The sequence below is a fragment of the Anabrus simplex genome, chromosome 4 (assembly GCF_040414725.1).
Source record: "Anabrus simplex isolate iqAnaSimp1 chromosome 4, ASM4041472v1, whole genome shotgun sequence".
Lineage (NCBI taxonomy): Eukaryota > Metazoa > Arthropoda > Insecta > Orthoptera > Tettigoniidae > Anabrus > Anabrus simplex.
In genome coordinates, this window is record NC_090268.1 from 215,005,902 (window position 1) to 215,029,580 (window position 23,679).

Here is a 23,679-nt window from a genome sequence, read left to right on the forward strand (position 1 = left end):
ATTATTTCTTTTTAGAATAGCTGTAGTCTTTCTTATATTCTCAATCAGTTAGTTATGATTTCTGAAGTCCACAATGGAGTCAGTTGCTATCTTACTATCTGTGTAAATAATTGCTTTCTTATCTTCATCATACTCTGTCCTAGTAGTTACTAAGAATTCCAGAGATTTTAATATGGCTAATTGCTCCGCCTGATTATTCGAACAGTTGTCTTGCAATTTCAATTTCAATTGATCTATTAATTCATGAGATCTGTATATAGCTATGCCAGCTCCCACTCCTCCTTCACTTTTGCTTCCACCTGTGTAAATTTTCCATGGGATATATTCATATAATGCTATTCTTGGGTCTTCGGTACCAGGAAACTTGGCTGGGTGGAGCCATCTCATAGGTTTTTCTGGGTGGTCAATGACATAATTCATAGTTGTTTTGCCTGATTTGATATTGTATAGAGTAACAACCTCTCTAGCCTTGATATCTATTGGAGTAATTCCTGTGATGATGCACAGTGCCTCATGAGATACAGGACGGTACGATCTTGCTATTCTCGATATAATAAGTCTTTGCACTCTCACGTATTTAATCAGATTGCATTTCTTTTCCAGGGATTCTATCCAGATCAGTGCAGCATATATTAGCATTGGTAATATTGCTCCTTTATATTTTATTTCCAAACCCTGGTGTTTTGGACCCCATCTTATTCTTGCCGATTTTGATAAGGCGTTTATTAATTTAATACATTTTTCACTGACTTTGTTGATGTGGTCATTGAACTTGAAGCGAGAGTCTATAGTTATTCCTAGATATTCCATCTTGTCTACTTGTTCAAGACGTTTCCAATTCATAAAGATGTCAATTGTCTTCTTTGCTTTCTTCTTCTTGAAATTAACATAACTTTTGACTTACTTTCATTGAAACGGGTTTTGTTGTCTGCTGACCACTTAGTAACTTTCCATCATTCCATATTCACAATATTTTGTGCTTCAATTTCAGTTTCAGCCCTGACTGCAATTATAAGGTCATCAGCAAATGCTATAGCTTTGGTGTTTTTCCCGTATTCCTAACTGAGCAGTGCATTATTGTAACTAGTTGACTGAACAGAAAACACTACATGAATGAATAGTCACTAGGAAAGGTATAAATAACGAAACTAGACGCCACCTGCAAACACATTACAGGAATAATTGACTCCCTCTTCCAAGGCGACGGTCATCAGGCTGACGATGCTCCAAACTTGTTATATAACCTTACCTGTCTACCCCTGAAATTGAATTTAGATAACATGCCAGGTTTTCCCTCCATAAATAAAAGTTATCATACGCTTAACTATTAAATTTACTGAGAATTAAAGTTTATCAAAAGTCTAATATTACTTACAATAAACAATTACATCTCCATCTTGTCTGCTCACAAACAACTTAATATTTACACTGTATAAATATACCTCATGTTGTATACCTTATAATAGATTCAGCACATATAATTTACACTCAAAATATTAATTAGGAAGTGCAAGATGCCTCAACTCGCGTTATGATTTAAAACCAGTTATTTGCTAAGTGCATCCCTAAACTAACAGCCGGGCTGAGTGGCTCAGACGGTTAAGGCGCTGGCCTTCTAACCCCAACTTGGCAGGTTCGATCCTGGCTCAGTCCGGTGGTATTTGAAGGTGCTCAAATACGACAGCCCCGTGTCGGTAGATTTACTGGCACGTAAAAGAACTCCTGCGGGACTAAATTCCGGCACCTCGGCGTCTCCGAAGACCTTAAAAAGTAGTTAGTGGGACGTAAAGCAAATAACATTATTACCTAACCTAACACAACGCTCACTTCTTAAATCTTGACTTCTGAGCCTTTCAATTTGCCACCATCTATAGATTGGTTGGTTAATCCAAAACATCACCACACAAGAAATACTGCACCAATTCCACTCATCTTTATCCAGATTGCAGACTGCTTAGCCTATTGCTGACAATTCAGAAGTAGGCTACGAGATCTTCATCCCATTTTGACCTCGTATATACACTGAACAAGAAGCACCATCATCATTTCAGAATACCAAGTAATGTCACTGTATGAGGTATTAACATAAGGCACCTCAATATACTAGGTGATATCAAATCATATCTTAGCTATGTACAATGCCAAGTCAAGTGTCTGCGAAGAAAATATCAAATTACATGAAATGAAGAGAACTGCAGCCAAACAAGTATGAATGAAATGGCGTATGGCTTTTAGTGCCAGGAGATCCCAGGATGGGTTCGGCTCGCCAGGTGCAGGTCTTTTAATTTGACTCCCGTAGGCGACCTGCACGTCGTGATGAGGATGAAATGATGATGAAGACAACACATACACCCAGCCCCCATGCCAGGGAAATTAACCAATGATGGTTAAAATTCCCGACCCTGCCGGGAATCGAACCCGGGACCCCTGTGACCAAAGGCCAGCACGCTAACCATTTAGCCATGGAGCCGGACACAAGTATGAATGAAAACTGTTCACACACTGAGTCCATACTGGTTACTGAATCTGAATGCACATCAGACAATGTGAAAGAATAATGACCCCAGTTCCATTCTCGCGTAAGTTTTTAAAAGTTCTCTCCACGATAAATAGTTAACAAGCATGTGTTATTTTTCCAAGAATACGCAGGTAATGAACAATTGGGCTACAACTTATTCCATCAAGTTGCAATTAGTTCTGTGAACCACATACATATTATCTCCACACTGCACATTTTAAAGGCTGTCCACAGTGAGCATTTCCTCGGCGAGGGAAAATCGATAGTCTTATAAAACATCGTACACCATCTCTCACCAACCGCTCACTAGAAATGTCCATTAACGAGCAATGCACTCTTGACTCCGTAATTGTGCAGTAATAAAGCTCCCGTAAAAATGCTCGTGCAGCACCCACTTCGCGGTATCAATTGTCGTCAACAGTAACCTCAATAGCAATAATCAGCAATTTGGTCATCACCAATCAAGTAACCTGGCTGTCCTAATTCTGCTCGAATTAATAAGCTGAGAGATGTGCCTACTATTCCTGCTCAAGCACCAAAAATGAAGTATAATGTTCCAATATCCTTATGATAGTCAACATGGTATAATATATTCTGGAATTTACTCTTGTTCAAGAGGATATAGTCGTCCTGCACAATAATACCCGATAATAGCAATAAACTCGTAGCACGCACACACATATACAGGCTCGCTCCATTCAGCACAGCGTCCGCCAAAATCCACATGTTGCAACACTTTAAACCACCTTCAACTGTCTTGATCGATATAGTAGCTGTTTTCTTGGTTGCATAAACTTTAGTGCTATGCCATGTGCAGATTCATACACAAATAGAGGTTACACCAATATAAAGAAACATAGGCTAGATACATAATTCCCTACAACCACATTCTTTTTAGAATATAATGTTCTTATATCTCAATTCAAAACTCACAAGATATCTACTACTTTATATTAAAATTATTTTTATGAAAACTTCCTAACCTAAAAATTGCAAGTCATACATTTGTACAGTTACAACACCTCCTCTTGATTTGTGAAGATTATTTATAATACATCTGAACAAATCACAGTTTTTTCAGTAACAAAGTCTACAGAGCCTGGCAAGTTCACTCAAGATTACAACAATTTACACATTCTTGTTGACATACAGCGAACATCTGTACATTAATACTTCACCTTACATACCTCTTAACTCTTATACGTTCAGCGAGCCGATCTATCGGCTCGGATGGTATTGCTTAAAACACTCAGCGTGCCGATCTATCGGCTTTGTGTTCGGATGGCTGTATAAGTACCTTAATGGACCCCCAGATGTCAGGAAAAGACATCAATAGTAGCTTTTGGATTTGGTTTACACTTTTACGAGAGATAGAGACACTAAGCTCACCTGTTTGGAACAAATGAAGTTATGAAAACCGCGTATGTTCACCGCATGGCGAGTTGAAGTGTGCTGCTTGCGAGTACAGTCTAATTTAAGCTTTAAAATACGTGTTTTCCTTTGTTTTATTGTTTCCATTTTAATAATAGATTATTGTTAATTATATTTTGTTTATATTCTACATTTATCGGTGTTCTCAAGTGAATTTTAGTTTAACATTTCGTGTTATTAGATTTTCGTGCCACGAGTAGGCCTAATTTTTTTACATGGCTGGCCCAAGTTCTAGGTTAAATAATTCCGATGTTTTGGATTATTTAGATGCTTTAGATGATGACGGTGACGTTATAGCCGATATTGATTCGTATTTCAGTCCAACTCATTGGCTGAATGATCAGCGTTGAGGTCTTCGGTTCAGAGGGCCCAGGTTTGATTCGCGGCCAGGTCGGGAGTTTTAATCTGACCCGGGGCCTGTGTTTTTGTGTTTGTCCCAACACTTTCTTCTTCATATTCAGACAACACACTACACTACAAACTACCACGGTAACACGCGATAGTGATTACCTCCCCCCCATATAGGGTTGGCGTCAGCAAGGGCATCCGGCCATAAAACACGAGCCAAATGCACATGTACGACACAGTTCGCACCCGCGACCTCACTGGTGTGGGAATAGCTGTAGATAAAGAAGAAGTGATTTGGATTTTACAGGTACTGATCATAGGAGAATGTTTTCCAAAACACAAATGCTGACTCCGGAAGGTACGTGTACAGTTCTTTACATCAGGTGCGATAACTCATGACTAAACAAGAATACAAAAAACAAAATTATATCATGTTATTCAGAATTAAATGCTCTTATTTTCAGAATGACTGAACAACAATATCACTAAAGAACATATTACTTTTTTAGTATTTAAAAACCAATTTTTATTTTTTGTAATATATTTTCAAATTTAAAAATTTATTTTGTAGTAAAATATGCCATGAACAATTTTGGGATATTTTTTTCCTAAAATGATATTAAATAATGTACTACTGCAATTTTTTTCAATTTTGTAACTGGGGATTTCTTTATACGGCAATTTTTTGCATTTTAACATGCATAATTATGAAAAATGGCCTGAGTGTTTTGGGCTTGACTGGTGAAAATAGCCTGAGAGCAAAAGGGTTAAGATTGTGAATATTGTATGTACCAATCATGTCACCTTCACTGTTCAACAAGTGATAAGCACATTTGCCCACCTTTTTATCAGTAGTGTATGGTCCCTGATACAATCTAAAAAATTTGTGAATTTCCTTATTGTCAACAGACGAAGAGTGTGGAACCTTTAACACCACCTCCTCCCCTACTTCAAAACTATCTGCATGATGCCTCCCCTGCTTCATCATCCTTCTATCCGCTGCCTTCCTTAAATTCTGCCTTGCTAAATCGTATCACCTTGAGAAAGACCTTCTCTCCAGAGAGCAAACCTACCATTGTTGACAACCTTACACAAAAGCTGTCTTCCCATTGTTCCACATATACCTTGTACAGACTTTCATTTATAACACATGTACAGTTTATGTTTAAAATATCCCTTCTCTTCTGAAAACATACCATATTTGCACATCTTACATCAGTATTCTTCCACATACCATTGACATTACTCCTACCTTCAGCATCAAATATTCCACTCCACATACATTTAAATCGACTTCCTTTTCTCTTATGCACATTGTCATTTTCACTTTCTTCAAACTTTCTCCAAATACTGAATAGCTTTCCAACACAATTATTCATTACAAAATCTTCAAACCCTGAATCACCATAATATTCACAATTCTTATAATACTTATTACGCACAAAGTGTGACCTAACCTCCCCTTCACAAAGATTTTCACTCACAGCATCAACAATACCTCTTTTACTGAAATCATTACTATCATTGACTTTGAGATCTCCGCTATTCCTACTAAATTTCTCCACTAATACTGTATCTTCCATATCTTTCATCGTAGTTCCCACTCGCACATCATTCAGGCTATCAATACTGTTGCTCTCGACCCTCTTAATGGAAGTTTCATTAATCTCAACATTATCACTACCCTGACACATTATCGACGTACCATTAATCTCCTCACTTACACCATCTACAACATCATATGTCTTCCTCAAACACTCCTCCTCCACAAAATAATCTTCATCATCCTCACACAAAAATTCTTTTTCAATTTCTGCAACTTCCCAAAGAGCATCGATTACCACAGTGCTATCACCATCAATTTTAGCACATAGTAAGTCCTCCGACAAATCCTCCATTTTCTCTATAAACATCTTACCAAAACTATGCAACTCCTTCTGCTGATCAGTAATTTTATCACTTAATTTGGCCAGCTGCTCTAATACTAACTTCATAAGATCATTGTTACCACCCATGTTGCTTTGGTTTTGCTCACTACCTTCCCCTTCACCCCCCATTACAATTCCGTACACTTTTTCCGTAGACATATTTTCACTCTGTAAACTACTTTCATCAAAACTTTGTGCATTTGTGTCACAGCTACTCTCCAAACCATTACCAGACATACTTCCTTTATGCACTGTTCTCCTTCTCAAATTCATTACGTTACTATTGCTCTCACTAGTATCCATATTCCACCGGTAAACATAGTAGCCTACTCAAAATATAACACTGATAAATTACTCCCAACACGAGCTCATAAAATACTAGACCAACATTATCATTACTGTCACTGGTATTCATATTCCACTAATACACATATTACTAAAAACATAACACAGATAAATTACTTCTAACGTGAGCTCACAAAATACTGGACCAAATGTGCCCATCCAAGTCATATAGCAAGTCTGGATATCATTCTGGCTCATGTTGTGGTGCCGATTGTAACTTCTTGGTGAAACAGAAAACACTACATGAATGAATAGTCACTAGGATAAGGTATAAATAACGAAACTAGACACCACCTGCAAACATTTTACAGGAATAATTGACTCAAAGAGCATGACATAACTCCCTCTCCCAAGGCGACGGTCATCAGGATGACGATGCTCCAAACTTGTTATATAACCTTACCTTCAATTTCAGTTTCAGCCCTGACTGCAATTATAAGATCATCAGCAAATGCTATAGCTTTGGTGTTTTTCCCGTATTCCAAACTGAGCAGTGCATTATACTGTACATTCCAGTACCCTAGTCCACAGCATGAACCTTGAGGACATCCTTTATTAACTACTGGTTCGACTTGGATACTATTGGAATTCATGAATGCTGTTCTATCCTTAAAGTAGCTCTTAGTAAGGTAGTACAGATTTCTCGGGCATTTAAAATCTTTTAGGGCCTTTAGGACACATGGCCACCACGCAGAGTCAAAAGCTCCTTTTACATCAAGACTAACAATAATGGTTATTTGACCATTTTTGAACACTTCAGTTATAAATTCCTTAAGTGCCATAGCTGCATCAGTAGTACACTTTTGAGCTGTGAAGCCATATTGATTTTCGTTCAGTAGTTTACTGGTATGAAGGTAGTGATTAATTCTATTTATTAGAAGTTTCTCTAGTACTTTGCCCGCCACATTTAGCAGGCTTATTGATCGGAATTTGAATGGATCCTGAAGCTTCTCTTTCCCTGGATTTGTGATTGGTATGATTCTCGCATTTTTCCATTGCTTCGGGAAACAAGCATTCTTCAAGCAACCATTATATAAAGATGTCATAGTTTTAGGGATACTTTCATACGTCCACCATAATATTTTGCTCGTGATTCCATCTTCACCTGGTGTCTTTTTAAGACCTATATCTTTGATTGCAGATTTTATTTCTTCTGTAAATTCCCAGTTGTCCGGAGTGTCTATTGGTTCCTCTACTTCCTTCCTTATTTGCTTTTGCTGAACAGTATCTTCCATTTCATCATCTTTCCGAATAAGATGGTTTAATATGCACTGCATCGTTTCATTTAAAACCTCTTGTGTAGTGACCTTCATTGTTCATAAGAGTTGATACAATTTGAGTGTTCTTAATTTTACATATTCATGGTAACCGGTATAGATTTGTTCACGGAACCTCAACTACCGATGTGAACCAGTGAAGGAGAAGAAGCGTGAACTTAAAGATTTTCATGCAGTGTTTGTTGATCTGGAAAAAGCAGATGATCGAGTTCCCAGAGAATTGGTTTGGAACACCTTAAGAAGACAAAATGTACTGGAGTGAAATTCCAGTCATTAAGGTCAAGAGTGGAGCTGGGGTGTCTGTGTATTTTCGACATTCGTTACCTGACGAAATATCTCATGCATGCACTACCATTTTGTATGTAGATGACCTAGTCTTGATAGGTGAAACAAGAGAGAAGGTTGAAGAGGTCTGTGAGAGATGGAGAACCACAGACTGAGAGTGAGGACGAAGACCAAATGTATGTACATCAACTTTTTCAATCCACAACACACTGGCCCACAATGTATAACATAGTTTTCTTGGATGATGAGCCTTAAAGTTGGTAGATGAATTTAAGTATTTGGATCCATCATCGACAGCAAGGCAATGGCAGATACTGATGCTGGATACTGAATAAATGTTGGTTCGCTAAAGTGGCAACCAGTGACCAGCGTGATGTACAGTAAAAGAAGGCAAGGTTTATAGCACTTTGATCAGACCACCAATGACATACAGTGCATAGACATGGACCAGCCAAACCAAACATAATCAGAAACTGCACATTGCCAAAATGAGATGGATAAAAAAATTATCACATTCATGGCTCAATGGGAGTCACTGTGATAACTGATAAGATGGAAGAGGAACAGCTGAAGTGTTTTGGACTTGTTCAGCGCAGAAGCAAATATTGCCTTGTTCAGAGAGCCCTTCAAGAAGACACGTGGAGGAGATCCTGCAAAAGACTTCTGAGAAGCAGAAACATACCTCTGAGTTTGGTACATCACAGGAACGAGTACTCCCTTTGTATCTGCCAACCCTGATCAAAGTAGCTACATTTACGGCATAGGAAGGAAGAAAGAAAGATTAAATAGGTGTCACAGATCTCTGCTTCTTGATTGGGAAATTCCTTGTTTAGAAGCATTTCAGTGCTTTGTTTCCAGTGCACACACAACCTTTGAAATGGCATCCACATTTTTTTTGTGCACTCAGCTGAGCACTGGGGCAAGTGGTTTTCTGCAGCTTCATTTCAGCTAATGACAGGTAATGTTTTGATGTGCGATGCTCGTTCGGAATCGTTTTGTGATCCACAAAATATCGAAGTAATTTCTTGTAGCACAAGATATAGTCTTACCTTATCTCCGTGATATAATTTTGGGATTGTGATGTATAATAAACTTTTGGCTTAAGAAACCTAACAGACATGACATCAATCATCATTTGGAGAATTCCTCCCAAAAATCACATAAACGTTTTTCATAATGAAAAAGACATTTTTTTTATGGCTCTGTATAAAGGGCTACTAAATTGTGTTGTAAAAAATATCTGGACAACAACGGTTGTCAGTTTCAGCACCTCCTGTCGTATAGTTGGTATGTGAATCCTTCTCCGCAAAATGTTATATGTTCGTGGCTGTGCCACTCTACGATACTTGCAGAGTTCAGTCCATAGTTCATTAAATCACTTTTCAAAGACTCTCTTCTCATCAATATAAGTTCTTCTACATCCATTTCTTCTCAACTCCAATGAGTTAGTTTCTGCTTCATTGCTTAATCAGGAGGACGGACATCAACTGTGTAGTTAGAACCCTTCTAATTCTTTTGGTGTTCTGTTTTCTAGGCTCAGCATCTCACAAGAGCAGTGGCCACTCTGCTGAGATTCTCCCCGGAGGAGGAGAGACTGCTCCGAGAAACCCTCGACTGGAAGATGTCTTGGTTTGGAACGCGGCCAAATTTAGGCATGGGCCAGACAGCTAAAACCATCCCTCCCAGCTGATAGTGATACGAAGACACAAGGCAGCGTGGAAGTGGTAGTTGTCCTGCGTAAAGAATGACCAATGGTTTTTTATAATAGAACCTTTCAATTATACGATCAGTGTTCATTGTAGAGTGCTCATGAATTTGACATTTTACATTGTCTGTAAAAATGAACCTTGGTATTTCATTTTTATACTTGTGCAGTTGGTGATGATGAGGATGAAATTTTAAGATATTTCTGTAATGTAGACTGAATTTTTTTTCACAATATATATTTTCTCTTTTCTACATAGGTATTTGAAAACAGTAGTAAATGTAAAGAAATACTTTTTTCCCTCTTCCAAAGTGGGAAAACCATTCCAATATGCTAGTCAACAAGAATCGAATTTATTTTTGCTTTTGCCAAAAAAGAACGGCTCTGTCCTTTGTATTACTGATAATTGTAAATAATGAACGTGAATTTTCAAGATGAATTATGAAGGCTTGTCAGAAATAAAATCTAAAAATTTGTTTTGGGAAATCATTTGCTCTATGTAGAAGCAATTTTGTCCAGGTACAGTAAAAAATGTGTTTAAAGGTTTCCATTTATTTAAGAATTCTGAGCAGAGCTTCCATAAGGACAATGTAATTGATTCTTGCTTCTTAGAAAAATACTGCCTCTAAGAAATATATTTGGATGAAAAAACTGTCACAAAATTGATCACATATGCTATGACGAGGAGCATTGTATATTCAGTACCAGTGGAACAACTTGGACCGTACGTCATGATTAATATTTCAGTATAAGAGATGAAGTGCAGTGCCGATAATTCTCTGTGTCAAGGCAAGTGAACACATATAACTGTTGTCTGAAGTCCTGATCTTTGTCATTGTTCAAAGGTGACATGTGTGCCATGTGGATTTGTAAAAGTTTGTTCTTAAGGTGTGAAGTTATGATGAACGAAGTCAAGTCAATTAATTCCTGGAGTGATCTTATAAATAGTTCATTATGTATCTAAGACAGTATTGGTCGCGCATCACCTTCGAAGTAGTCGTCTTTCAAGGCTAGACAAGACTGAAATCTTTGCCCCTTCAGCTGAATTTTCAGATTTGGAAGTAAAAAGATGCAGGGTGCAAGATCAGGCAAATAAGAAGGATGCAACACCAGCATCATATTGTTCTTGGCCAGGAGATCAGCATGGGCTAGTGAATTGTCATGGTTAATGAACCGCTTACTTCCTCCTCGCATCATCCCGCAGATATTTCAAACTGCAAAGTTTACCTGTCTTTGCGGAAAATTGGAAACACTTACGTGATCATTTCAGATGTTGAAGTGGACAGTGAGCTACTAGGACAAATCATAATCATCAATTGATGTTTTCTGGCCCCCTTAAAGCAGGAAAACCTCTCATATGTTTGAGAACGTCCCATAGGCTGCTCCCCAAAAGCCATCTTCAACATTACTTAACATTGTGAAGCTGTTTTTCTAGCGTGAAGCAGAATTTGATGCAAACATGCTCTTCATGTAGATTGTCCATTTTAATTTTCAAAGAGAACAGGTAGTTACAAACACAAGAGTATCATCACCCCCGATGCACAGAACAGTATGTGTTGGTTCTGCTTTTGGCACATAACAGTGATAACAATGTTCCATACGATTGTGGGCAGTCATCATCATCATCATCATCATCATCAGTGTCCCACTCCAGTCACCCGGGTGTGGTTAAGAAGCCTACTCCACTACATTCTGTCCTTCCACGTTTCCTGCTCCATTACTTCCGCCACATCCAATCCAGCTTCTCTAATGTCCTTCCAAATCTCATCCATCCACCTTCTTTTAAAGATAAAAATTTCATTGTTCTGTATTGAAATTATTGATGTTAAAAATTAAATAATTGAAAAGGAGGTTCAGCCTATTCAATACTTAAAAGAAAGAAATGCAGTAATCACATTCCTATTTAAATGGGACCGGTTTCGACCTTAGTCCAGGTCATCATCAGCCGTAAAAACATGTACAATGTTTATGAATATTGGAGGTCAGTTTCACACTCTGATAGGCACAAAGACACAACACCACATTCTGTCATGCACAAAGTCACAACACTATCAACTAATATACGAAGATCAAAAATAACTTGAAGTCGCAGACGAATAGATTTGTAGTAGAAAGCCGCCAGCTCCTGGTGATCAGCGCAGCACATTCAAGGTCATGCGCTGCGGTCGAACGCCAAAGTAGAGTGGAGAATGTTTTGAAGGTCCAGAATTTGTCACGGTTGCGGGAAGTTAAGTACGTATATAAAAATATACGATGCAAATCAGTATAATTGAATGAGTATTTGAAGTTCTTAGCAGGAGTACAAGTACTCATTCAATTATACTGATTTGCGTCGTATATTTTTATATACGTACTTAACTTCCCGCAACCGTGACAAATTCTGGACCTTCAAAACATTCTCCACTCTACTTTGGCGTTCGACCGCAGCGCATGACCTTGAATGTGCCGCGCTGATCACCAGGAGCTGGCGGCTTTCTACTACAAATCTATTCGCCTGAGACTTCAAGTTATTTTTGATCTTCGTATATTAGTTGATAGTGTTGTGACTTTGTGCATGACAGAATGTGGTGTCGTGTCTTTGTGCCTATCAGAGTGTGAAACTGACCTCCAATATTCATAAACATTGTACATGTTTTTACGGCTGATGATGACCTGGACTAAGGTCGAAACCGGTCCCATTTAAATAGGAATGTGATTACTGCATTTCTTTCTTTTAAGTATTGAATAGGTTGAACCTCCTTTTCAATTATTTAATTTTTAACATCCACCTTCTTCTCGGTCTTCCAACTGGTCTCTTTCCAATTCCCTTCTTGCTACCCATTCCTTTCCCATTCTTTTTACATGTCCGAACCATCTCGGTCTTGCTTTCTGTATTTTCTGTACTAACGATTCTATATTTAGCTCTTCTCTGATTTTAATATTTTGAATTCTATCTTTTTTTGTCTTTCTAACCGATGTTCGTAAAAATTTCATTTCTATCTTGTCTCTTAATAGTTACCAGAGTTTCTAGTCCGTATGTTACAATTGGTATGAAATACTGTTCATATAATGTTAATTTCTTTCTCTTGGGTACTTTGTCATCCCATAAAAGCTCTCTGACTTGAAGATAAAATGTTGTACCTTTACTTAGTCTGTCATTAATTTCAGGGTTGATTTCATTACTTCCATTAATAATGCTACCCAGATATGTAAACTGTTCTACATTCTCTAAACGTTCTCTGTCTATGTTCACTTGGCTTCTCTTTTTCTCTTTTCCACAGTGCACGAGTACAGTTTTCTTTTTACTAATTACCATTCCAAACTCCTTAAGATTTTCATTCCAAATGTCCAGTCTCCTTTGTACTTCCTTTTCTCCCTTTCCCCAAATCACCACATCATCTGCAAGTACCGAAGCATTCACTTCATCATTACTGATACTCTGTTTTACATGTTTTATGATTTCATCCATCAATATAATAAACAATAATGGCAACAGTGCACTTCCTTGCTTGAGACTTTTTTTTGTACAAAATGTTTCAGAGTCACCACTCCCCACTTGTACACTCCTTTTACTCTCATGATACAACATCTTGTTAATTAATGATTTTGGTACATTCCTTTTCAGTAGGCATTCCGATACATGTTTTCTCTTAACTGTATCATAAGCTTTTTCCAAATCCAAAATTACTTAGATTTCCTTGTTTCTATCCAGATGTTTTCCATTATCGTTCGCACTGTAAATATCAAGTCTATTGTTAATCTATTCGGTCTAAAGCCATATTATTCTTCCTCTAACTGTTTTTCTATTATATCCCCCAGTCTTTTGTCTATGACTTTCTCCATTATTTTTAGCTCATGTGATAATAGGGTTATACCTCTATAATTTTCACATTTCTTCTTATTTCCTTTTTTGAACAATGGTACAATGCTTCCTTGTTACCAACTTCAGGTATCTTTTCATCCTTCCATGTGGCATTAAGGGCTCGGTATAGCCACTGTAGTCTAATGCTTCCTGCTGCCTTAATCATATCAGCATTGAATTCGTCTTTTCCACTTGCTTTACCTTTGGTCATTGCTTTCACTGACCTTTCAAGTTCCAACCATGTTATTGGGTTCTCTTCTTTTCCACCATCTAGTATTTCCATTTTCTTATCTCCTTCTTCCTCCGAGCAGTCATCCTCATAAAGTTTTTCAAAATATTTTGCCATCACCTTCTGAAGACCTTTTTCATCATGTACTATGGATCTATCTCCTCTCTAATAATGCCTTGATTTATTCTTCTTGATTTTATTACTCTGATAATAGTTTCTGATTTCCTCGACTATCTTGCTCAATTTTGTTGGTAAACTCTCCCCTACATTTCTCCTTTTCTTCCTTGATACTCCTCTTTACTTGTAGTTTCAATCTTTTGTATTCCACATGTAACCTCTCTATCTTATTCTCATCCCTCTGATACATTTTTTGCTATTCCTTATCCATTTCTTTCTTCACCTTGTTACTTTCTTTTATTTATTTTTTTATTTTGTCTGTCCACCACTGTGACTCATTTCTCTTAACCTTTGCTCTTGTTTTCCCACATACCTCAATTACTGCTTCCACAAATGTCTGTCTTAAATTGTCCCAATCTTGGATTGCCATTCTTTTATCCTCCTCCAATTTCTAAATCCTGATCTTTGGTTTCTTTCTTCAATACAGTTTTAGGGATTTTTACTCATTTTAATTCCACAATTAATAATCTGTGATCACCTTCCATACTTTCGTGGGAAATACAGTCTGGGAATTAAGTGACTAGACCTCGTTCTGAGTCAAGGAAGGTTTTCTTGTATTTGTTATCGTTCCTTGTTTATTAACTTGTAACCCTATTTTAAGATGAATATGTATTTAGGATCAAAAGTAGCTCTCCCTCACAGGAAGTGTTTCTGTAATAGGAGCGTTTGATTTTTGAAAACCTACCTGAAGAACTTTTGGGATGCTCTGCTCCATTCTTCCAGAAAATGGTAAAAATTATGTTTGTTTGTGAGAATAGAGAAAGTATATTCTGTCATCTTTATGGAAGAAACTATTTGAATCTAGTTTTCATGTATTTATAATTGAGGAGTTGGTATATATCTACAAAAGTATAGATAAAATATTATCTTGGAAATCATAAAATCTATTTTGTATTTTCTTTGATTGATAGAATTTGTTACCAGTTTTGCCTTTTGCGAGAATTGTTTAGCCTTCATGGTTGTTCTGAGTGTACATGTTCTTCCAATAAAGCCTGCATTATAGCATTCTGCAGGCTCTAGTGCTCACTGAAAACTGTAATTTTTTGTTATGTCTTAACGTATTTTACCCAAGCTTGTACTCGCAGAAGTGTTTAATCATGATTTGTCTTTATTTTTGTTGAGGATATTTATTTGTAGTTCAGCCTTTCAAAGGTGTTACGTGCAAGGCTTGTTCAAAAAGTAATGTAACTTTGAAAATTTCTCTTTAGGGGCTTACGTGCAGCTTGTTTATTTTTGTCTCCATAGAAGTATTCCCCTGTTCTGTTAATACTCCACTCCCAGCGGTGTTTCCACATATGGAAGCAGTTTTGATAGGCAGTTTGAGGTATGGCGTGTAGTTTGGTATGTGATTCAGGTTTGGTCAGTTCCGTTCAGGGTGAATTTCAGTTTGGGGATAGGTCAGGTAAATAGGGTGCATGGCAAAGCAACAGCGATGCGAGAGCTGGCTCCAATTGTTGTTTCTCCGCAAGTCTGTTCTCCATGACATTTTGTCTCAAACATCTCAAGATTTCAAGATAATACCAACGGTTCACAGTTTAACCCTTGGGTCATGGCCCAACACCGTCAATGTCAAAAAAGGAAGACTGTCAATAACACTTTCGACTTGATCTGCCATACTTTCTTCGGTCTTGGCAAATTTTGTCCACACCACAGGTCTCTATAAACGTCTTCCTGAGCTTGAAGCAGAAGAGGATCTAGATACACTGCTCATTAGACATCTCGACAGTCACATATGCGCAAACTATTTGTTTCAGAAATGCGCAGCAAATGGCTTGTTATTTAGGAGGGATACCACTATACTGCACCACTTACCAATAACTACTAAGACTTCACATTTCCAAATTACTTTCAAAGTTTGGTTATTTTTGAACAGGCCTCATATAGCAGTATTTGCTAGAACTGGAATGTAAAGAATGGGGGATCTGTGCTTCCTTGGCTTTGAAGTCTATGGAAGTTATTATGTAGCCAAGCTTATTTTCATATATTCTTGAAAGGATAGAGGAATGGGGATTACAAAAGTATAGGAATTTATTATCCTTAAAGCCATTTAGCATGGAAAGAATAAGTTTGCTGTGTTTTGTAAAGTTAAATATCTAAAAATAATCTTTTGATCGTGAATTAAAGTAACATATCTTCATTATACTTAGGAGAGTTCTGTACTTTTTCTACAGATATTTTTTGAAAGTTCAAGACAAACATCACATATTCTGTCCTTTGCTGTGCGATGGCTGAATTCACTCGTAGGCTGTATATATCTTATTTTACAATAACGACCTTGTTTGTGAATAATGTAATTGATATTTTTCAAGTTTGTGTTTGTTAGTTGTATGCTTGTTGAATATGTGAACAGATATCTAATGTTATTCTAGTTGCCTCTTACGTATTTCTTTAATTTGGTTTATAAGAGGAGATCAGGTACAGGAGTAAAATTGAATTTGTACTTACTGCTGAGTCTTTTTTTCATTTTTTACTTTTTTTATCCCTGACCCATCCTGAGATTGTTCAAACTCTCTAATGGTCACTTTCATTATTTTTATTTTAGAATACGTCTGTTGTTTCCTTCTGCAAAAATCCTTCTTTTCATAAACGTATACACCAGGCTTTATCAATAATTTTAGAACTATGAAAGCTAGCAAAAATATAATAACCGAGTTGAAGAGTGGAATGTCTAAAGAGTATCAGCATAGTGTTGAAAGTAATAACACATATGATGAGGTTTTATTGTTTTCAGATCTATTGATATCTGAAAAATATTCGTAAAAAATGTATATCATATTTTTTGAACCATAAGACGCTGCAGACCATAAGACGCATCCTGAAAAGTTTAAGAAAAATTTCATTTTGCTGTATTTCCAAACAAAACTTTACAGAAATAATGTAATGTTTTTAAGCATGCACCCTAAAAGAATTTTTACTTTTTCACAAGTTCAAGAAGTGATTTCCTTGTTTATGCCATTAGCATATCATTTTCTCAGTTGGTGAAGATCTAAATTATCTTTTTGCTACCCTATTATCATGTAATTATGTGTATTCCACAACTTTTAATTTAGGACAATTAGGATGAGAATTGTCTCAGTGTATTCGCTATGTGAGGGTGCAGATGAGGATGAAGTTGACAAGTTTTATGAAGCATAGAGTGACATCGTAGTCAGGGTCAATAGCAAGGAAAGGATAGTGCTAATGGGAGATTTCAATGCGAGAGTTGGAAATAGAACTAAAGATACTAAAGGGTGATTGGTAAATGTGGGGAAGATATGGAAACTAATGGGAATGGGAAGCGTTTGCTGGACTTCTGCATTAGTATAGGTTTTTAGCAGTGACAAATACATTCTTCAAGCATAAGGCTATTCACCACTACACATGGGAGGCTAGGGGTACCAGATCCATAATAGACCCTGTCTTAATTGACTTTGAATTCAGAAAGTCTGTTAGGAATGTATGGGTTTTTTGGGTATTTTTCGATGATACAGATCACTATCTGATCTGTAGTGAACTAAGTATCTCCAGGCCTAGGATAGAGAAAGTGAAATCTGTCTGCAAACGAATAAGAGTAGAAAATATCCAGGACGAGGAAATTAGACAGAAGTACATGGATATGATTAGTGGGAAGTATTGAACAGTGGACAGTAAGCATGTTCAGAATATATAGAAAGAGAATGGGTGGCATACAGGGATGCTGTAGTAGAAACAGCAGGGAAATGCCTAGGACGACTGTGTGTAAAGATGGGAAAAAGCGGACATCTTGGTGGAATGAAGAAGTGATAGCAGCTTGTAAACTTAAAAAGAAGGCTTATTATAAATGGCTCCAAACAAGGGCCGATGCAGACAGGGAATTGTACGTAGATGAAAGAAACAGAGCGAAACAAATAGTTGTTGAATCCAAAAAGAAGTCTTGGGAAGATTTCGGTAATAACCTGGAAAAGCTAGGTCAAGAAGCAGGGAAACCTTTCAGGACAGTAATAATCTTAGGAAGGGAGGGAAAAAGGAAATGAACAATGTTCTGGGTAATTCAGGTGAACTCATAATAGATCCCAGGGAATCACTGGACAGGGGGAGGGAATATTTTGAAAATCTTCTCAATGTAAAACGAAATCTTCCTAGTGGAGTCTCAAACAACCAAGCTCATGGGGAGGAGGAAAATGATGTTGGTGAAATTACACTTGAGGAAGTGAAAAGGGTGGTAAATAAACTCCATTGTCACAAAGCAGCAGGGATAGATGAAATTAGACCTGAAATGGTGAAGTATAGTGGGAAGACAGGGATGAAATGGCTTCATAAAGTAGTAAGATTAGCATGGAGTGATGGCAAGGTACCTTTACATTGGACGAAAGCAGTAATTGCATCAGTAAGTTCTTGGTTCAGTGTACTTAGAATTGTTAGACAAGGCTGTAATCTTTCACCTTTGCTGTTCATAATTTACATGGATCATCTGCTAAAAGGTATAAAGTGGCAAGGAGGGATTCAGCAAGGGAACAGGAAGCATAGCAACAACTATCGAGGTATCTCATTGATTAGTATACCAGGCAAAGTATTCACTGGCATCTTGGAAGGGAGGGTGCAATCAGTGGCTGGGAGGAAGTTAGATGAAAGCCAGTTTGGTTTCAGACCACAGAGGGGCTGTCAGGATCAGATTTTCAGTATGCGCCAGGTAACTGAAAAATGTTATGAAAGGAATAGACAGTTGTGTTTTATGTTTCGTAGATCTAGAGAAAGCACATGACAGGGTACCGAGGGAAAAGATGTTCGCCATACTGGGGGAGTATGGAATTAAGGGAAGATTATTAAAATCAATCAAAGGCATTTATGTTGACAATTGGGCTGCAGTGAGAATAGATGGTAGAATGAGTTCTTTGTTCAGGGTACTTACAGGGATTAGACAAGGCTGTATTCTTTCACCTTTGCTGTTCATAGTTTACATGGATCATCAGTGAAAGGTATAAAGTGGCAGGGGGGGATTTAGTTAGGTGAAAATGTACTAAACAGTCTGGCCTATGCTGACGACTTGGTCTTAATGGCAGATTGTGCCGAAAGCCTGCAGTCTAATAATATCTTGGAACTTGAAAAGAGATGCAATGAGTTTGGTGTGAAAATTAGCCTTTCGAAGACTAAATTGATGTCAGTAGGTAAGAAATTCAACAGAATTGAATGTCTTTGGTGATACAAAGCTGGAACAGGTAGATAACTTTAAGTATTTAAGTTGTGTGTTCTCTCCCAGGATAGTAATATAGTAATGAAGTAGGTGAGATTGAATCAAGGTGTAGTAGAGCTAATGGACTGAGCTCGCAGTTGCGATCAACAGTGTTCTCTAAGAAGGAAGTCAGCTCCCAGATGAAAAACTATCTTTACATCGATCTGTTTTCAGACCAATTTTGATTCACGGGAGCGAAAGCTGGGTGGACTCGGATATCTTATTCTTAAGTTAGAAGTAACAGACATGAAAGTAGCGAGAATGATTGCCGATACAAACAGGTGGGAACAATGGCAGGAGGGCACTCAGAATGAGGAGATAAAGTCTAAGTTAGGAATGAACTCAATGGATGAAGCGATACGCATAAACCAGCTTCGGTGGTGGGGTCATGTGAGGTGAATGTACGAGGATAGGTTACCTAGGAAAATAATGGACTCTGTTATGGAGGGTACGAGAAGTGGAGGGAGACCAAGACAACGATGGTTAGACTCAGTTTCTAACGATTTAAAGATAAGAGGTATAGAACTGAGGCCACAGCACTAGTTGCAAATAGAGGATTGTGGCGATGTTAAGTAAATTCACTGAGGCTTGCAGACTGAACACTGAAAGGCATAACAGTCTATAATGTATGTATGTTTTGACTTCTTGCACTACCTATGGCTCTTCTTAACAAACTAAGTACCGAGCTCGATAGCTGCAGTCGCTTAAATGCGGCCAGTATCCAGTATTCGGGTGATAGTAGGTTCGAACCCCACTGTCGGCAGCCCTGAAAATGGTTTTCCGTGGTTTCCCATTTTCACACCAGGCAAATGCTGGGGCTGAACCTTAATTAAGGCCACGGCCGCTTCCTTCCAACTCCTAGCCCTTCCCTGTTCCATCGTCGCCATAAGACCTATCTGTGTCGGTGCGACGTAAAGCAACTGGCAAAAAAAAAAAAAAAAAAAAAAAACTAAGTTATGAAGGAGTTTGATTCTTCATCACTAGATGTCATCAAAATTTTCTACAATTAGCAAGATAATAAGAGAAAACTATGGTATTTGCGTTTTTCTCAGAATACAGTTTCCTTATTGGCAACAGTTAATAATTAATATCTTCTTTCTTTTCTTTAAATGCTCAGTATCTTGGACCAATTTTAGAACTACAAAAATCTCAGAACTAAAAGGTCCTACTTTAGGTCCCTTTCTGCACAACTGGTCACGTATTGTCCCCAGTATGGCAAACTAGCGAAAGTGACAAACTAGGGAATCTGTAGGTCTCAAGTTTTTTTTTTTTACAAGTTGCTTTACGTCACACCGACACAGATAGGTCTTATGGCGATGATGAGATAGGAAGGGGCTAGGAGTGAGAAGGAAGCGGCCTTGGCCTTAATTAAGGTACACGGTGGTCTGAAGTTTTGGTCCAGATTTTATTTTATTTATGTAATGTCTACTCTCTGACAAACCCTCACATCATATAAAAATTGATTTGACATGAGTGATCACTTCTTTCAGCTCTCCTAATTTTTTGACAATTTGCAGATTTGTTAGTTTGCTAGAGGGGGGACGATATACAGATGGTTAGTGATGGGCAGTCTGAGACTAGGTCTCGAGATTTCTCGGAGTTTCTCGAGACTAGCGCAGACACTATTTCTCGCGAGAAATTTCGAGAGATCTCGAGAGCGTTGTTCCCGCGTTGTGCGGCGAGTAGCATGTCGTAGGCCTACAGGTACTGGGAGCTGAATGTTGTGTGTGCCGAGTATGCGAATAGCCAACCACGGGCCTTCTCCATTTTGTAAATACGTGTCAACAAGCAACTAGGGTGTTCATTTCTACCGAGGTCTATTTTGACGCAGTATAACAACTATAAAGGATACGCATTCTGGCATTGTATGCACTGGTAGGTACACGAATGAGTGGTTTAAGTACAGAACCTGACGGCTACTGTAGGTACACATACCTGGATACTAGAGGCGTGCATTATTCGAACTCGAGACGAGGTAAGATGCACCTTGCTGCATACACAACCACCATTACGCAGGAGTGGAACGTTTGCTCCATTTCTTTCGACAGATAGGTGTACATTGTTATCAGACCCCACATTCAATAACACATTATGACCACTGCTTGTGTTTACCAAAATTTGGTAACGAAGGAAATAATTCCTTACAATGTATTCGCGTATTCGCATCATATGTAAAGTTAGCATAATTACCCAACAACAACAACAACAACAACAACAAGAGTACAACAAGCAATTTCATGGAAAGGAAATATTACAAGAAGTACTACTAATTTAACTTTCTAAATCCAGCATCATCATAAATTCAGTGTTTAGCAATTCCATGGAAAGAAAATATTTCAAGAAATACTACTAATTTAACATCCTAAATCCAGCACCATCATAAACAAATTCAGTATTTCCAGTGCTTAACACTACCGCTTACAATACTATAGGTTGAACTTCCTACTTGCTTAACATTACAAGTGATAATAAAGTGAATTTAAACCATCATTGCCCTACAACTATAACGACAACAACAACGAAAGAAAATATTGCAAGAAATACTACTAGTTTAACTTTCTAAATCCAGCATCATTATACGTAAATTCACACACAACTTAAGTATTTCCATTACTTAACACTATGGCTTACAATACTATAGGTTGAACTTCCTACTAGCTTAACACTACAAGTGATATTGAAGATGAAACATAACTACACAACAACAGTACAACAAGCAGTTCCATGGAGAGAAAATATTAGAACAAATACTACTTTAACATTCTAACTCCAGCAGAAAATCACAAATTCAGTATCTGTCGTTTACAGCTTTTACTTTTCATTTTACACTAGCACATCTTAAACGATTTGATACCGGAAAATAATCTATCAAAGACTGCTGCAGGTAATTTATTCCAATCCCTTATTGTCCTGTTTACGAAGGAAAACTTTCCACATCACTATGCCGGGTATTATTACACTACTTTAAGTGACCACTGCCACCGGGATATTTCCCATTTGCGATGAATTTTTTAATAATAATAATAATAATTAGGTACTTCGGTATATGACTGTGCAGTCCGGCCCCGTGGTGTAGGGGGCAACGCGTCCGCCCGTCACATGGCGGTCCTGGGTTTCATTCCCGACTGTGTCAGGGTTCTTTGATTGTAAATTATTAATATCCCTGGCCTAGGGACTGGGTGTTTGTGTCGTCCTTAACGCTCCTTTCAGTCTAGAAACCCAAGAATAACGGCCGAGAGGATTCTTCGTGCTGACCACACGGCACCTCGTAATCTGCAGGCCTTCGGGCTGAGCAGCGGTCACTTGATAGGCCAAGGCCCTTCAGGGGCTGTAGTGCAATGGGGTTTGGTTTGGTTTCTTAACGCTCCTTTCCTCACATTCAGCACTCTACACTTCCTCCATTCCAATTACACGCAGGTTCATATCACATGGTGCAAGTAGGAGCAAAAAATCTCTTTAGGTCGACGCCCCAAACAAATGTCATTTTTTTTAAATGACAGTGCAATGTGTAGTTGTGTCTAGTTGTATGCGACAACTTGAAGACGATGTCTGAAATGCAACGTAAGTCGTGGATGTCAGTTATTTTGAAGAGATGCAACATAGCACAGCCCGCTGTGTTGTTTATTCCAGAGAAGTAAAATACGTCGGCAGAAATACTTTGGGATGATCCGACACTTAGAAACACATAATATAAATGAAGAGGAATAGCCACAGAACACCTCTGGCCCAGTCTTAATCACAAGAAGGTACCCTGCCAACAACGTGAGGCATCCAGGTAGGTTTACATCCTAATAGTTATTAACAAATTATACCAGTTATTCAGCTAAGAAGTCCACCTGAAATAACTCGTGAACAGTTTAAGATACTGGCATTCTGTCTTCAATTTCGTTAATGGTATTAAGGAGCTCATAGTTCAACATGCAGTGCTTTTCTATGCTTTTGACAAAATTTATCGCCACACACGTTTCCATATGAGAACTGCTGATGATAACTATCAAGCTTACACTCGTAGTTGATGGGATGTCGCACAGCTCGCAGCACACGAGAATCGGTCTCGAGAGCGTTGCTCATCACCCCTGCTGAAAGAATTGGAGCAAAGTCGGGCATTTTAGATTACACGTTCCACTCGTGTAATGGGGGTTGCATACGTAGCAAAGCACATCTTCCCCGTCAAGTTCGAACAATGCACGCCTCTAGTATCCAAGTAGGTGTACATCCTATCTACAGTTATTCACAAATTATGCAGGGTTATTCAGCTAAGATGTCTACCTCAAATGAGCCGTGAACAGTTTGATACTGACATTCGGTTTTCACTTTCGTTAATGGTATTAAGGGGTTCATAGTTGAACATGCAGTAGGCCTACTTTTCCAAGCTTTTGACAAAATGTATTGGCTCACACGTTTTCA

General features: G+C 38.0%; 1 protein-coding gene across 1 annotated transcript in view; it reads left to right on the forward strand.

The window, feature by feature from the left end:
• Golgin97 (Golgin 97) overlaps nucleotides 1–11,845 on the forward strand; it is a 201,340-nt gene extending 189,495 nt beyond the window's left edge. Inside the window, exon 11 of the mRNA XM_067145349.2 lies at nucleotides 9,667–11,845. Coding sequence (XP_067001450.1) covers nucleotides 9,667–9,822 — 156 coding nt within the window. The 3' untranslated portion in view covers nucleotides 9,823–11,845. The remainder of the gene's footprint in view (nucleotides 1–9,666) is intronic.
• Nucleotides 11,846–23,679: the final 11,834 nt, after the last annotated feature.